The sequence below is a fragment of the Salmo salar genome, chromosome 17 (assembly GCF_965601325.2).
Source record: "Salmo salar chromosome 17, fSalSal1, whole genome shotgun sequence".
Taxonomy (NCBI): Eukaryota; Metazoa; Chordata; class Actinopteri; order Salmoniformes; family Salmonidae; genus Salmo; species Salmo salar.
The window spans coordinates 25,112,897-25,129,543 of record NC_138307.1 but is presented as its reverse complement, the minus strand read 5'-3'; the positions used below and the strand labels follow the sequence as shown (position 1 = coordinate 25,129,543).

The 16,647-nt window shown below is 42.7% G+C and overlaps 2 protein-coding genes and 1 pseudogene across 8 annotated transcripts in view; all 3 read right to left on the bottom strand.

Moving 5' to 3' along the window:
- Window positions 1–1,790: 1,790 nt before the first annotated feature.
- Window positions 1,791–5,795, bottom strand: LOC145850406 (tubulin alpha-1A chain). The gene is made up of 4 exons (XM_082963671.1): window positions 5,536–5,795; window positions 4,994–5,216; window positions 4,749–4,897; window positions 1,791–3,025 (listed from the first exon to the last, which is right to left on the bottom strand). Exons 1-4 carry the CDS (start codon window positions 5,536–5,538, stop codon window positions 2,045–2,047), a joined length of 1,356 nt encoding a protein of 451 aa, XP_082819797.1. The 5' UTR covers window positions 5,539–5,795; the 3' UTR covers window positions 1,791–2,044.
- Window positions 5,796–6,768: 973 nt separating this feature from the next.
- Window positions 6,769–16,647, bottom strand: part of LOC106575862 (myc box-dependent-interacting protein 1) — a 43,353-nt gene continuing 33,474 nt past the window's right edge. For all 7 annotated transcript variants that reach the window (XM_082963665.1, XM_082963664.1, XM_082963668.1 and 4 more), the window contains 4 exons: window positions 9,356–9,394; window positions 9,139–9,192; window positions 8,819–8,920; window positions 6,769–8,715 (listed from right to left, as the gene is read on the bottom strand). In XM_082963665.1, coding sequence (XP_082819791.1) covers window positions 8,614–8,715; window positions 8,819–8,920; window positions 9,139–9,192; window positions 9,356–9,394 — 297 coding nt within the window. In that variant the 3' untranslated portion in view covers window positions 6,769–8,613. The remainder of the gene's footprint in view (window positions 8,716–8,818; window positions 8,921–9,138; window positions 9,193–9,355; window positions 9,395–16,647) is intronic.
- LOC145861476 (uncharacterized) lies at window positions 15,814–15,974 on the bottom strand (annotated as a pseudogene).

The following is a 16,647-nucleotide window of genomic DNA, read 5'->3' as shown; positions in this document are numbered from 1 at the left end:
ACCACGTCAGTGACTCAACCCACTCAAGTGACGTACCCCTCCCATGGACGGCATGGAAGAACACCAGTAAGCCAGTGACTCAGCCCCTGTAATAGGGTTAGAGGCAGAGAATCCCAGTGGAAAGAGGGGAACCGGCAAGGCAGAGACAGCAAGGGCGGTTCGTTGCTCCAGCCTTTCCGTTCACCTTCACACTCCTGGGCCAGACTATACTTAATCATAGGACCTACTGAAGAGATAAGTCTTCAGTAAAGACTTAAAGGTTGAGACTGAGTATCGATTGTTTATGTTAAAAACACCCTAAGGTTTGATTGTAAACAGTGTTTGACATGTTTCTACAAATGGTAATGGAACTTTTTAGCTTTTCGTCTATTGATTTGCGCCCCCGTCTCGTGCCTTTGGAATAGTGTTCTGGACGCGCCAACAAAACGGAGGTATTTGGACATAAATTATGGACTTTATCAAACAAATGAACATTTCTTGTGGGAGTCCTTCCGAGTGCATTCTGCCGAAGATCAGCAAAGGTAAGAAAGTATTTATAACAGTATTTTAGAGTTTTGACGACGCCGTGGTTTGACGGCTAACTGTATAGCTTGCATTGATGGCGGAGCTCTGTACTCAGAATATTGAACAATGTGCTTTCTCCGTAAAGTTATTTTGAAATCTGACACAGCGGTTGCATTAAGAGGAAGTATATCTATAATTCTTTAAATAATTGTTATATATTTTGTCAACGTTTATGATGAGTATTTCTGTAAATGAATGTGCACATTCACCGGAAGTTTTGGAGGAAAATCATTGTCTGAACATCACGCGCCAATGTAAAATGCTGTTTTTGGATATAAATATGAACTTGATCGAACAAAACATACATGTATTGTGTAACATGATGTCCTAGGAGTGTCATCTGATGAAGAGCGTCAAAGGTTAGTGCTTCATTTTAGCTGGATTTTGTTTTTTTTGACACATCTCCTTGCTAGGAAAATGGCTGTGTGGCTTTTCTTGTTTAGGTGGTGTCCTAACATAATCTAATGTTTTGCTTTCGCTGTAAAGCCTTTTTGAAATCGGACAACGTGGTTGGATTCAGGAGAAGTGTATCTTTAAAATGGTGTAAAATAGTCATATGTTTGAGAAATTGAAATTATTAGATTTTTAATGTTTTGAATTTCGCGCCCTGCTGTTCCATTGGCTGTTGGCTAGGGGTCCCGCTGGCAGAACGCCTAGATGCAAGAAGTTAAATACACTAGATGTAAGCAAGTGTTGGGCAATGTATAACCACAGATACTGTAGCCACAGCTGACTTTTCATCAATGAGTATCTAAGGAGATACTGTAGTTCTTATTTGGTTGTCTTAGTTACCAATTCTTTTTTTCTTCTTCTCAGGAGTCAGTGTTTTACAGCTGTGTGTCAGCTGAGCTTGGCGCTTTGTTTCATAAGAAGTAGAGACCTGAGAGTTGGATGGCTTCAGTGTGAGCTGACTACATATCACCAAAAGTGGTGTGTTTACAGTACTCAACAGCCTTAACCAAACACTCTCCCACAGCTGGAGCAGGACGGGATGGAGAAGTTAAGCCGAAGTTCAGGAAAGACAGAGGACACCATTAACACCAGTGTGTGGCGGTTGATGGTGCACTACCACCTCAAATAGATCATTGTTTGATACCGTATGACTTGACTACCCTCAAGGCAGAACCTCTTGCCACAACAACAGCTGTGAAATGAGACAGGGTAGGGGGTTTATATATTGACATTACAGAAAAATTGGTTTTGAGCAAGCATGACACAGAGAAATATTTTGGGTGTTGACAATGAATACTTTTATTTTTTCACAGGAAGGATTCATATCCAAAGAAATGGATGGTTAAAAATGATTATTATTCTCAATTTGGTCAAAACTGTGTCTGGCTGACAATCATAGACTCGTGTAGTTTAAACATTCATGTTGTAAAGCTGAGACTATAGATCCTAACATCCTACTCTTCCTCCCCCATATCCTCCTCTTCGTTCCCTGTTGTTCTTCAGATGTTCTTTACCATTTGACTACTTTTTAATATTCCTCTCCCTCCTCCTCCCCCTCGTCCCCTACACTGTCAGTACCCACCTCTTCATAATCTTTCTCCAGGGCTGCCATGTCCTCTCTGGCCTCTGAGAACTCTCCCTCCTCCATGCCCTCTCCCACATACCAGTGCACAAAAGCTCTCTTTGCGTACATCAGATCAAACTTGTGGTCAAGCCTGGCCCAGGCCTCAGCAATGGCGGTGGTGTTGCTCAGCATGCACACAGCTCTCTGGACCTTGGCCAGATCTCCTCCAGGGACCACTGTGGGTGGCTGGTAGTTGATACCGACCTTGAAGCCAGTGGGACACCAGTCCACAAACTGGATGGTGCGCTTGGTCTTGATTGTGGCGATGGCAGAGTTGACATCTTTGGGCACAACGTCACCACGGTAGAGCAGGCAGCAGGCCATGTACTTGCCGTGACGTGGGTCACATTTCACCATCTGATTGGCTGGCTCAAAGCAGGCGTTGGTGATCTCAGCCACTGATAGCATCTCGTGATAGGCCTTCTCAGCAGAGATGACTGGAGCATAGGTGGCCAGAGGGAAGTGGATACGGGGGTAGGGCACCAAGTTGGTCTGGAACTCTGTCAGGTCCACATTGAGGGCCCCATCGAAACGCAGGGAGGCGGTGATGGAGGAGACGATCTGACCAATCAGCCTGTTGAGGTTGGTGTAGGTGGGGCGCTCAATGTCCAGGTTCCTGCGGCAGATATCATAGATGGCCTCATTGTCCACCATGAAGGCACAGTCCGAGTGCTCCAGGGTGGTGTGGGTGGTCAGGATGGAGTTATAAGGCTCCACCACAGCAGTGGACACCTGGGGAGCTGGATAGATGGCAAACTCAAGCTTGGACTTCTTCCCATAGTCGACAGAGAGACGTTCCATCAACAGGGAGGTGAACCCAGAACCGGTGCCGCCTCCAAAGCTGTGGAAGATCAGGAAGCCCTGGAGACCAGTGCACTGGTCAGCCTGAAAGAAACAGAAGGTAGAAATGTAAGAAATGTATTTATTAGTGATGGGCACTGATATGGAAAATCAATATCCATATCAGTTGAACTTTTTCAAACCGATATCATATTAGTTTGACTGAATAACATTGCAACTGTGTGGAATACATTTCCACGGCTTTGAAGTTCAGACAACTGCTTGCTGGTTGCCTATTGGGCCAGGTGTGAATGTCCAGGAGGCCTAATCATCCTACACAACCAGTTTGAATACAATGGGCAGCCCGTTGAAGTCTCCTCTCCACCCCACTTATTACATGATTGAATTAATGCTGCAAAATGTCACTTTTTGGGCGATCCGACTAAATTCATATACAAATGTTTTTTATTTTACTTTTATTTAACAAGGCAAGTCAGTTAAGAACAAGTTCCTATTTTCAATGACAGCCTAGGAACAGTGGGTTAACCGCCTTGTTCAGCGGCAGAACGACCGATTTTACCTTGTCAGCTCAGGGATTCGATCTTGCAACCTTTCAGTTACAAGTCCAACGCTCTAACCACTAGGCTACCTGCCTGTCATTTTCATTGAAAGCAAGACTAAGAAGCGGTAGATCTGTTCTATGTGCGCTATTTCTATGCTTCCCATTCTTAAGTTTTAGTTTTTGCATCTTACGGTTTTGAAAAACAGCTTCAAACAGCTGGTTATTGAAAATGTATTTCATGTCGGTTTATATAGTACATTGATTGCCTAATATCAGTTTATGTGACAAACTATTATCTTTGCAACCAGGAAATGACAGAGTGATTTCTGTATATTGCACCTTTAACAAAAGGCACATCTCAATAGGTGGTCCAGGTATCCTCATGACATGGCACAAGTGGCGTGGTGGTGCTTTCCTCGTTTGTTCTCTATTGTTCCCGCAAGCACAGGGGGAGGACATCAGAGGGTACCATCAAACCAACTCTTTGAATGGCCTGCTCCATGAAGTTTGCAGTTGTTTAAAAAAAACACTATTTTGCTCAAAAATAATGTTTTACCCTCAAGTGTGTGTACATTACCGTATTTATACGTGGGATGTTTTACAACAGAGAAAGTTCTCAAATAGCATACTCAGACGCACTCCAGCTAAGTTGAACCTGTGAGCGGGTTTTGTGTCTGCAGCAACAGTCATGTATGCTCTTTTACATAATAATCTAGGTTAACAGCAATTATAAACTGGGTGGTTCGAGCCCTGAATGCTGATTGGCTGACAGACGTAGTATATCAGACCAGGGGTATGACAAAACATTTATTTTTACTGCTCTAATTACGGTGGTAATCAGTTCACAATAGCAATAAGGCACCTCGGGGTGTTTGTGATATATGGCCAATATACCACGCCTAAGGGCTGTGTCCAGGCACTCCACGTTGCGTCGTGCAGGAGAACAGCTCTTAGTCGTGGTATATTGGCTATATACCACACCCCCTTGGGCCTTATTGCTTAAGGATAAACCGATATCACGATAGGCCTTGCTCACATCGATATCAAACGTTATTGATATCATATAGAAGTATTGATCCACTCCACTAGTATTTATTAGCATTTCCACATTTAGTGTCAACACAAGGCCTTGCTTTAAAATGGTATGAGTCTTACCAGTTCTTTCTTACCTGAAAGAAACAGGGAGGAATGCGTTACAAACCGTATATATTTGTATCAAAGATGGACGGTACATCCACCTAGAAAGATGACTAGGTTGGGTCTTACCAGTTTGCGTGTCCGGTCGAGTACCAGGTCGATGATCTCCTTGCCAATGGTGTAGTGACCACGGGCATAGTTGTTGGCAGCGTCCTCCTTGCCTGTGATCAGCTGCTCAGGGTGGAACAGCTGGCGGTAGGTACCTGTGCGGACCTCGTCTGTGGACATGGGGAATTGACATTTAATATCTGTAGCTTTAACCTGTAAATATATGGAGATTGGAATGTCATTAGGTAAATTGTTTGTCAACTTACCGATGACGGTTGGCTCCAGGTCTACAAAGACTGCACGAGGAACGTGTTTGCCAGCCCCAGTCTCACTGAAGAAGGTGTTGAAGGAGTCATCTCCCCCTCCGATTGTCTTATCACTGGGCATCTGTCCATCAGGCTGGATCCCATGTTCCAGGCAGTACAGTTCCCAGCATGCATTGCCCATCTGGACACCAGCCTGGCCGACGTGGACAGAGATGCATTCACGCTGCAGAGAAAGGACAGAATTGAAACCATTAGCCATAATAAAATGTTCACAACTTTAGGTTACGGTTTTTGGGAGGATTTAGGTCAAACAATTAAATAACATTTCTAATGTTACAGCTAAACGTCTCTCTAAATTTGCTCAGTAACATTATCCGTATCAATATTGCCAATACAATTATATCTCTAACCATATATATTTGATCTATCAAGGCAATGAAACAAGAAGCAGATCTGTTTTAAGAGACATGAGTCGTAGTGAAGAAACAAAGGATGGGAGCGCTGCATGAAGGGAGCAGGAGACATAATATTCAGATGCTTACCATTGTTGCAGTTTCTTCAGGCCGACGTTAAGGATCTGCGTCAGAAATCTCGCTCGTGTGTCCTGGTGGCGGCTCGTCTGTATTTATAGGATTAGCGAACACCTTGGTAACAAGCTTTGTTGTTGGTAACAAAGGGGTTAAATGTGTTTGGTCGATCGGAGTTCTGGGCTGGGAAGAGGAAAGCCAATCATTCAGCTCGAGAGGAGACACTGCATACAAGCCCTGCCGCACATCAATAACTCCTCCCCATCTACCCAGGATGATAATGTGTAACTCTGACCAACCGACCGACCAGCCCCACCTTACGTAGGACAAAAGGTTCCTAAGGGGACTGTAATTTAATCCATAAACATTAAAGAACAACCTGTACCACAACAAATGTTTGAGAAAATACACATACTATGTTAGTGGCAGTACCATGGGACTGTTAACAAAGGAATTTAGGAATTAGTCACTTTAAGATGGTTGATCCCCTCCCCCATAGCCCCTGCTGTTTGAGCCATTTGTTATTCAAAGTTGCTGCCTTCCCCGCCCTCACTCCCTCCCCTTGTCCCTGTGGCCTGGCAGGGTTCTGTTGTGTTTCATGCTTCGTTGACTGTATCCTATGGTAACAACGGCACCATAGGTAACGGCTACACCAAGGTGACCTTCTAACTCAGACTCCTTCATTGGCACAAGGAATCATTTATAATTAGTTTGTTTACAAAATTATCAAGTTTTAAAACATTTGACTTGTTTATCCATTTCATATGATAAATGAATGAATTCATGGGGATGCTCCTATACTTATTTGGGAGTTAAGAAATATGTATTTATGTCACTGAATCCGTAGTGATTGTTTGAAGCATGGCTTGAAAGGGGAGCCAGTCAGAGTCCTGGAAGCATCTCCATCGCATGCACCTGCTAACAGAGTATACTGTATATTCACCACAGAAGCAGCAATGATGTCATGAGAGGAATGTGACTAAGCAAGTCCTGCTATTGGCCGCCATTACAATGCTTTGCCGTAAAGGCCTGGCAAGTCACACTGCCTCCTGGTGTTATAATAAAGTAGCACAGACCATTACTATGTGGGTGTAGTCCCTGAGTGAGGGGCAGCTGTCTGATTGGTCTTCTGCTGTGTGATCAGTAGGGTGTGAAAATGTTGTTTAGGTTATCACCATACAGGCCTGCATGCAGAGGTGTTCAAACCCCCAGGTGTAAAGCAGGTGAAACAATGAAGGCCACAGTGTCTGGTGTTGAACCCATCTTTAATGTTGTAAAGAAGACTGTCGGTTACAGGCTTGATCACTTTCCACTGAGAGACATTTTTAACATACAGTCAGTGTGTTCACACAGGTGTTGATTTTCAGCTATATCTAGAAGTTGAACACAGTACATCCCATAGGCTTAATTTGACTGAGTTTAACTTTGGTTTTCAGCAGGGCACATGGTGGACATTGAGATTATTTGTTTCAGGGCTCTTTGATACTTGTATGGTTTGTTACATTAACATTGTATGACACCCATAAATAGTTGCCTTACTTTTGACCAGAACATTGACCACAGTTCTAAAAATCTTCTGAACATGCGGTTTGTTAATTAGCCCTCGCGTCCAGCACTTATCAACATATTGTAGTACAGACAGTTAGGTGTAGATTTTATGATTGAGCCATTATCGACAGGCTTCACTCCACTCAGAGCCAGGCCATAACCTGAGTTCTAATGAAACCAATACCACAGAGTTGAGGGCATATTATGCTCTTGCTTTAGTTATCCAGTGTTTCACAAAAGTTGTCGCAACCATAGAAATAGAATCCATAGAACAGGCTTCCTCATTCAAGTCAATGATGGCATAGTGGGTGGACTGGCAGCCATTGCACACATGAGTTTACCAGTCAAATTGCCAGGGCTAGAGGTTTCAACTTCAAAGCCCTTTCTATGGATTCCATGTATATGGTTGCAACCCTGCAGGGCTTCTGCACACCATTCCCTAACACATGTCCCAGGAATCTCTTTCACAGGAGAGGGACTGATAGAAAAATACACAGATCCATGCAGCCTGTTTCTGATGTGTGTTCTGACTCCTGACCACATCTCTGAGGGATTTCTCTCTAAGGGAGAGAGCAAAGGCTGGGTTTCCTTTATTTCCCTTCAACTACTGCTTAGGAGGGACAGTACAATACATAAAGGTGGCAAGTGGGACAGTACAATACAAAGGTGGCGAGAGGGACAGTACAATAGATAAAACATTCATCTTAGCAGAGCGACAGCCTAGGGAGCCCACTTCTCAGGGGCAAATGGTACATTAAACAGGTCACAGATATAAGATCACATGGTTTCAGAACAGCTACTGAGTCTTTTTGCATTTCTTTGGGCAAAATAGAATAATAGTGACTTGAAGTTTGATACAGACATAAAGTATAGACTTAAGAGTTAACGACAACAGAGCCAGTAGGGTGAATGTGGAGGTATACTACCTGAACTGTCCAATAAGAACAGAGATTTGTATGTTTTCCCGTTGCAAAACGTTTTACTGTAGAGTACCCTTCCAAACATGACCCAGGTCACATTGCTTTAATCTGGTGCGGTGTAGCCCAAGGTTCTGGTCCAGTACCAGTACATTATTCATCTCATCACAGTCAGAACTGAAGGACTGAGAGCTGATACCAGAGCAGTCCCAATCTCTGTCTAGGGGTGTGATGTTGTTACAAAGTAAATGACTAAGTATAATGATCATGCAACTCTTAATGTTTTTTTTTTTACATGACATGTCAAAAGGTGTTCAAGCAGTCTGACATCCATTACTTTTTTCATTGAAACTAGCATACTCTTTGTTTCTACTGGCCACATTAGCTTAGCATAAATACATTACTGACCGCATTAGCAAAAACACATACATTACGTAGTCAAATGTAACAAATCAAAACAATAATCGTGCGAATCTGCTAAAATATACCAGCACATTTGATACATGGGTCAAGGATTGAGATGATGTGGTTTTGGTTTGTTTCTATCCTGGCAGATGTCCCAAAGGACGGGAGAGGGGAAGGGGGATGAGAGGGGAAGTGGGTGTGCAGGTTGGATGGGATGTCCGGCTCACAACTTCTGGGTAAAGTTTTCAGGGAAGACTCCTTTTGCCATAAGGTCTTTGTTCTCCAGCCAATGAGATTCCGTCACGCCCATGAGCCAGCCGTCATCCTGCACACACAACAAACAGCATGGTTATCAGAGGATGTAACCCAATCACTTGTGAAAACGTGTTATAGTTCTCAATGGGGGTAGAATGCGGCTGGCTACTGACCTGCTCATCAGGATTCTCCCAGGCCAGGACCAGCACAACATCTCCTGCTTTCATCTCCAGCTCGTCTCCATCGGTGGCAGCATAGTCATGCATGGCTTTGACCTGAATTTTTTTGTTGTTGACATCACACACAGCGATATTGCTACCTGATTTAAGATATACTGACCACAACAACCAAGATCCATTGTTGGCAGAATATTGAAAAATACTGGTGTGCTGGAGTTTTCTTCCTCCATGAACCTGGAACTAGGTGTGCAAACAACCCCTTTTCAGTAGCTGTCTCTATGGTCCTCTAGAAACAAGACAAGCGAAGGGCTCACCTTGTAAATGACTCCAGCCGGCAGCACCTCAGAAGACCCATTGGTCACCGCAGTCTGGAATCAGAAATAAGCAGAGAAAAGGCTTCATTTGATACTGAGAAATGTATTAAGTGGTCAATAAATTCTACAATGGTTACATCAGACTGTAGAGGGAGTGATATGCCAGGGACCCAATGTTTGCACTGTATATGAATGGCTCATTTACTCCAGTACTTACGGTTGCAGCCCCTGCAGCGGCTGCCACAGCAGTGTCAGTCTGAAAGGGAGCGAAAGGGGAGGTGAGAATTCCCAATGGACATGCATCTCTCCCATCCCACAGAGAAATACATACACACAGGCACAAAGACTCTCTCCCTGGGCACAATCTGTCAACATGTGCCACCATCAGACCGCCACAACAGCCATGCCATCTATCTACGGATCCTAAAGATGGGAGACTGAAACTTGATCAACCTCCTGTCAGATGGGGTACTCACAGGGTGTTTGTTTGTCCCAGTCAGCGATCAACACCCAGCTGTCCATCGTGTTTCTGAAGCCTTGGTCTCCCATCACTACTGTAATGAACCTCCTGTCCATCTACCAGCGCTACCTATAGCACATCTACACTCCCCTATGGTACTTCCTCGTTCCCCGCCTACTCACGCTCTGCTCTGAGTCAGCCCAGCCAGTCTGCCCAGAGTCAGCCCAGCCCACCTCTCCGTCTGCAGCTGGCTCTTCTGCCCACCCAGCCTGGGCACCCACATCACCCCAGCCTGCCTGTCCATCAGTGGCAGCATCTGCAGCCTCTTCCCCTACCTGGGCCCCGTTATCGCCCCAGCCACCCTGAGAATGCCCAGTCTGGGTCACATCCTGGTCCCAGCCTGCCTGAGAAGCCTGCGGTGTCCCTTCAGTATCCCAGCTCGGGGCGGCCCCAGTCTCATCATCGCCCCAGCCACCCTGGTTGGCTGCAGGCTCGTCTTCCTCCCAGCCGGCCTTGGCCTCCTGGGACTCTTTGTCGTCGTTCTGCTGGGGCTCCTCCGCTGCAGGGGGCTGCTCGGGTTCAGGCTGAGGAGGGAAGGGGGCGAGGCAGTATGGCAGGTAGAGGGGTGGCCAAGGTGCATGTGGGTGGGGCAACAGAGAATTTGGAATGGGACCGACGGTTTGATGACAAAAAGCCACAGGGCATAAAGGGGTCATGGGTCCAAGCAGGAATTGTAGGATAAGGGATAACAGACCAAGAGAAGATAAGAGGGAGATCTGTGAGTGCTGCCAGAGACCAGCTCGCCATTCAAGTGTCCGCAGAATATGGTACCCAGCTAACCAAGAACATTCCTATTGCTATTAATATGTTTCAAAGAAAATGCTTGAAAGGAAATATCCTAGAACATTGAATAAAGTACAAATTAAAAACAATTATCCCAAATGCCCAGGGCCACATTCAGTATTCGAACGTTGTAGATATAAATGCAATGAATGGAGCCGACGTGATTCCTTTATTCTACTTGTTCTACATAGCATGTTTCTATCTGAACGTCCCAAAACATTTCGTCCTTGTGAACGCGCCCCCAGGTCACTCCTTGATTAATCCACCTAAGTAGCCAATCAGACCTAACTTCCCTTGACACCAAAGGCAGGACTTTCACCCTACTGCTGTCACACCTGATCCAAATCAGTGTATCAACCTGAGCAGAGGCAGTCTAAGAATAGTTTGGTTTTTGAGAGTCTTGAGACTTTTTCCTTTAGATGCAAATAACAATTTCTCTACGATCTTTATATCCAACGAAGCAAGCTAGACCTACTCAGGGTTTTCTAAACCTAGCCAGATTGAGTTAGCTATACATTCCGTGGTTTCCATGGCACAGGGAGGTCGCCTAGGCAGAGCGCTACTGTACATTTGGTAAATATCTGTATAATTAATACATTTATGGCATTTTTCCATGCACACTTTGTTTTAACAATTAATATAGTTAATTAATATCATTAGAATCAACCACAGAGTTTCAAGACTGAAGCTGGCAAGTCATTTATTTGCTGGGCAAGCTAGCTAACTGTCAGCTAGCTAGCTAATGTCAGCTGGCAATTGTTCTGATTTGAATGCCAGCCGTTTGTCTGGAGGTTGAGGATGGAGAGAAGCAAGACAGCTGAGGTGTGCAGTGATGAGGATCGTAAGGAGGACTAAGTTACAAGGCTACTCTTGAATTATCATTGAAATGCTGTGTGCTTTCTGGCGCCACGTGACTGACGTAGCTTCACCCAAGTGCGTGTGTCATCTTGGTAGTAGTGAAACCTAGCTACAGCTACTACGGAGTCCATGAACTGGAGAAGCCACACGGACGGCGAGACACCTTGATGACACCTTGCGGCCGAGACCATCTTTAAAAAATATATATATATTTAACTAGGCAAGTCAGTGAACAAATTCTTAATAACAATGACGGCCTACACCGGCCAAACTCGGACGACACTGGGCCAATTGTGTGCCACCCTATGGGACTCCCAATCATGGCCGGTTGTGATACAGCCTGGAATCGAACCAGGGTATCTGTAGTGATGCCTCAAGCACTGAGATGCAGTGCCTTAGACTGCTGTGCCACTCAGGAGCCCTCTTTGCTTACTCTCCCCCTTTGATCACTCAAGCCATGAACTTTCCAACCGTCTCATGAATTAGGTTTTCTAAATTGCTTGTATTTTTTTGTGTTGCTTTAAAGCGCTTTGAGATTCTTTATGTAATGAATAGCGCTATGAAAGTTGAATAAATTGTTATTCCAGCTGAGGCTTCATCCATACTACAACAGTGGATATTGCTCGTCCGCTTGCCGCTAAAGGCTTCCGCATGCTACGGTTTCGGCTGTCGGTTAGCCGAACTTAGCTAGGCAAACTGAACGAGTGTTTGCATACTCCCTTAATTAAAAGACCTTCGCATGAAAAACTACAAAAGGCGGCAATAGTACTGTTTGTCCATCTTGAGACTCCGTAGCCAGTATACACTTCCTCAAAGTAGTCAGAATTTAAGAACTCAAATGTCATTAATTTTTACATTTTTGCCGAGGAGATCTTAGTCACACAATATTACATCCTAACTATGATGTTTGGTGCAGCATTTCTCAAGTGAAAAAACATGTGAAAACAAGTCGTTGAATAGCAAACACTTCATTGAAGAATCCCTACTCTTGACCAATGACCGACGAAGGGGTGTAGACTTCGGCTCCGAACTTCAGCTTACCTCAAAAAATTGCTAGTATCCTACACATGGTTGATGATATTACTAGGTTAACTAGTGATTATGTGAAGATTGTTTTTTATAAGATAAGTTTAATGCTAGCTAGCAACTTATCTTGGCTCATTGCAGCCACAAGGCCCTTTTGACGATGCACTCGTGTAACAGGTGGTCAGCCTGCCACGCAGTTTCCTCTTGGATTGCAATGTAATCGGCCATAATCAGCATCCAAAAAGGCAGATTACCAATTGTTATGAATTTGAAATCGGCCCTAATTAATCGGCCCTGCCGATTAATCGGTTGACCTTGCTTTACAGCATGATTGAAATTTAAAGGCAATGTCCCGCGTTAGCGGAGACTGCATTCACGGTGAACGCTGATGATATCGGCTCAAATGGAAATCACCTTAACATTTCAAGCCTGCTATTGTAACAAATTGAAAATGTAGAGGTTCCATCAACCTCACGGCAATGTAGACATCAAAGAACGCCGCAGTTCGCGGTAGAGTAGTGGGTGAAACCATTTACTTCAGGAAAAAGGTGATATAAATAGCTTCCTTTCATTATGTGTTACTGAATTCATGAAAATATTTGCTGCCATTGTAGTAAGGTTGGTAATATGAGAGGTCTTCGGACTTACCGTTTTTGTATTATTTTCTTTGAAAGAACAACTAGTGGGTTTTGAGTGCTTCTCCCCTATTTGGGAAGTTGGTCTGCCTGCTCCTCAGTCTGAGAGAGAGATTCTGAGCAGGTTCGTGTCTCTTTTCTCTCTATATAAAAACTGTATAACACAATAGTGTTTTTGGAAAACTGGTTCATATATCCTAAAGTCAATAGCGAATGTGGCTATGTATATATTTATTTTGCCGTTAATGTATTGAAGGCCTATTTCAGCAAGTTAACCAAGTTTTTGCTGGCTTAGCTAGCCATGTTAAAGACGAGCTAACTAGCACCGTTGGACACTGCAGTAGAATGTCACGCTAGCTATTGCCAGCAGGTGATTTGCTAGCAGGTGACTTATTGAAATATTAGTTTATTTTCTTACTACCTTAACATTTTTATATAAAAATGGTTGTACTTGTGCTCTGTATTTATAGATTAATATCACTTCACATTGAGGGCATGTGTCACTTTTCTGTATTTTTGTTATTTTCTAAACACAACGCATGTATACTATACGATCGAGTCAGAGAGATATTCTGAGAGCAGTGAACGTTTTACTTCAGATAAAAACCGAGTCACCCTGACGTGTCCATGTGCCTTCTTCTGGGGGGCTATGTGAAGTTGGTTACACTATCTGTAAAGATTGAATAGAACCATAAGTATTCTACTAATGTTGGAGATTTTAAAAACAGAAACGGGGAACAATCCTGTAAGACAAAGTTATGCTTGTTATAAGAAGTTGCCAAATGCCAGTATTTTTTTTGAGAAAGGGTATTGCCCAGTTTAGAACCTGTGACCTTCTGGTTTATATCCCAGTGCCTAGTCTACTGTGTCACTAGGGAGGGAAGCACCAGAATTGTTTTGTCACATATTTAAAGCTTTTTGTTCAGTCAGTCAGTTTACTATAAATGTGATTATTTAAGAATGTTGGGTATAGTTGCAAAACAAAAGTTGCAACTTGGATTCGAACTGGCCACTTTACAGGTCGCAGCCCTCGCGTAATGCCTTCCTTCCACGTCCAACCTACCAGTATATTCTTCCCAAACATGGGAGAGCAATCAGGAGGGCTGGAGAGGAAAAATACAGGAAGTGCTTACCTCCCATGAGTCCCAGGAAGCCGCCTTCCGTGAGGCAATAAGAGATGAGACCAGACGAGTTAAGAAAATGTTGTGTAAACATGGCAACTGTCAACTAGGAACTACACTAGGGAAGATCTTTATAAACTTTATATAAAGGTTTCAGCTAAACACCTTAACCACCAGACTAGGGTGGAATATTTTCCTGTTATTTTACAAATGCTCCGTCCTGACAATAAATCACTTTCAGAGATGTAGAGAATGAAGTTGGGCTACTTCTAAGTAACTTTGGCTGACTCCTATGTCATCTCCTACATGTGACCTTCCATTATAGAGCTTTGCTTTGGTGTGGATTGAGGATTATACATTCATAACAGTTGTGTTGCCCCATTGTATTCAGCTTTACTGATTTCTATTGTGGATTGCGTTTCTGTACACCAATGGAAAGTCTACAAAACTATGAGCAAATTTGTATTGAATTCCATGTATTGAATACATGGAATTGGATTGTGATACCATGAATGAATCATGCACACAATGTGCTTATTTTAATTTATCAGGAATCAAATTTGATGTTTGAAATTGTTTGGTGATATATGCATAAAAAGGTTAGTAATTACCCATAATTCTGCACCTTTGGATAGTTGTACTTCCAGTTTTGATCATAATGATTTAGTGACTACAAATAACATACATATATACACACACACACACACACACACACACACACACATACATATATATGGATCTACTGGGATATTTAAAAGACAGACTAACTAATTGTCTTCTTAGACTCAAGAGAAAAGTATAGTTGTTAATATTTTGACAGGCAGTCGTATGCATTTGTAATATTTTTTTAGGAATGTTTTTGTTTTAAGACAACTACATTTTGAAAAAGCATTTACTGTTTTGCAAAAGTTCTGTTGCTTGTTGACAGTTTTGAAAATCGACATTGTTCCAAAAGATTATTGTAGGCGATTGAGAGAAACTGTAATACGTAAAGACAGTTGCTCCCTGATTAAATAGTACAAGAGTACACCATGCTGGACAGAAATGCTTACAGCACCTGGTGTTCCCAGGCAGTGTACCATCCAAGTACTAACCAGGCCCGACCCTGCTTAGCTTCCGAGACTCGGCGTAAGCCAATGACTGTATTGTGTATATATGCCGTAAGCGAAGGAATAACTCTTGGTACACTATTTCAAGTTTGTCACTTGAAAAAGTGCAGTGTGAAATCATAGAAATAGAATAAACAGACATAGTTACTTTAACACAGGCAGATGAGTTACAAACCTTGTATACATTTCAATCGCATATGAGTCTTATGGAAATAGCAGGCCTTTCAAATAATGACATCAGACAACGTTACCGGTATGTGAGGCAGTCCATGTTTCCAGTACATGACTTGAGCACATTTAATAGTTTACTGTATATTCATTCTTCTTGTGTATATATTTCCAATCATAACAATTGTTTGTTTTAACAACTTTACTTCGGTATGTGTATATTTTTGATAATGCGTATAGCACTGAGAGCTTGCAAGTAAGCATTTCACTGTGCTGTTTACACCCTGTATCCCATGCACGTGACAAACTTTGATTAGAAGAACGACTTGACCAGCACTATCTAGCCATCATTGAGATGAACTTATTCAAATGTGAAAATACAATATACATCATGATCCTAACAAATTAAAACTAATCAACTCTGTTGTCTCTGCCTGATTTATCTTTACAGTGACAGGGGGTGGACCGTTCTTGGAGGTACTGCAATACCAGGTCGATGCGTGGAGTGGACGGAGCAAGCCCCTATTCCATCTCCCTGTTCCAAAAATCTATTTAATATATGGTCCCCAGATATTAAACTGATAAGAACAGATTTTTTTTTTTTTTTGAAAAATATTTCATTTCACATTCAAATACAATTACAAATTCAGTGCATTACGTTGTACACAACATGGATTCATAAAAACAGTATCAAAGAGCACCGTAACAATACAAAAATAAAACTATATGCCTACATTCAAGACCAGCATGCCTCCAACAATCTCCGAAAAGAATACAAACAACTCAAATAAAAACACACATATGCCAAAGTGAACTCCAAATAAACCTTAGTGCTTATCAAATATGTACAAAGGCCCACCCTACACCTCAATTTTACCTACGAAATACAATGATATATATACTATAGAAACTGTTTACAATGAAGGGTATATCCCTTTCCATCTCTGCTTGACTGATATGATGCCTCACTTATCTATTTCGAATTGTATTCTTTTCCAAATGTCTTGTTTAATAAATTGAACCAATCCTGTCGGTGACCACTTGAGGGTGTCATTGAGCGCACCACACCTGGCCTCCCAAAGTTGTCTCTCGATAAGGGACACCAGAGTCACTAATTCTAATAAATGCACCTTTTCCACATTTTTTAGTTCAAATTTGGCTACCCCTTCATAATCAATGTTTTTTTCAATGTCATTTAAAAAAAAATATTTTTCCAAACTAATTGGGCAAAAGAACATTCCCATAACACATGGGGAATTGTTTCAATTGCGAAACAATTGTCCCTGGGA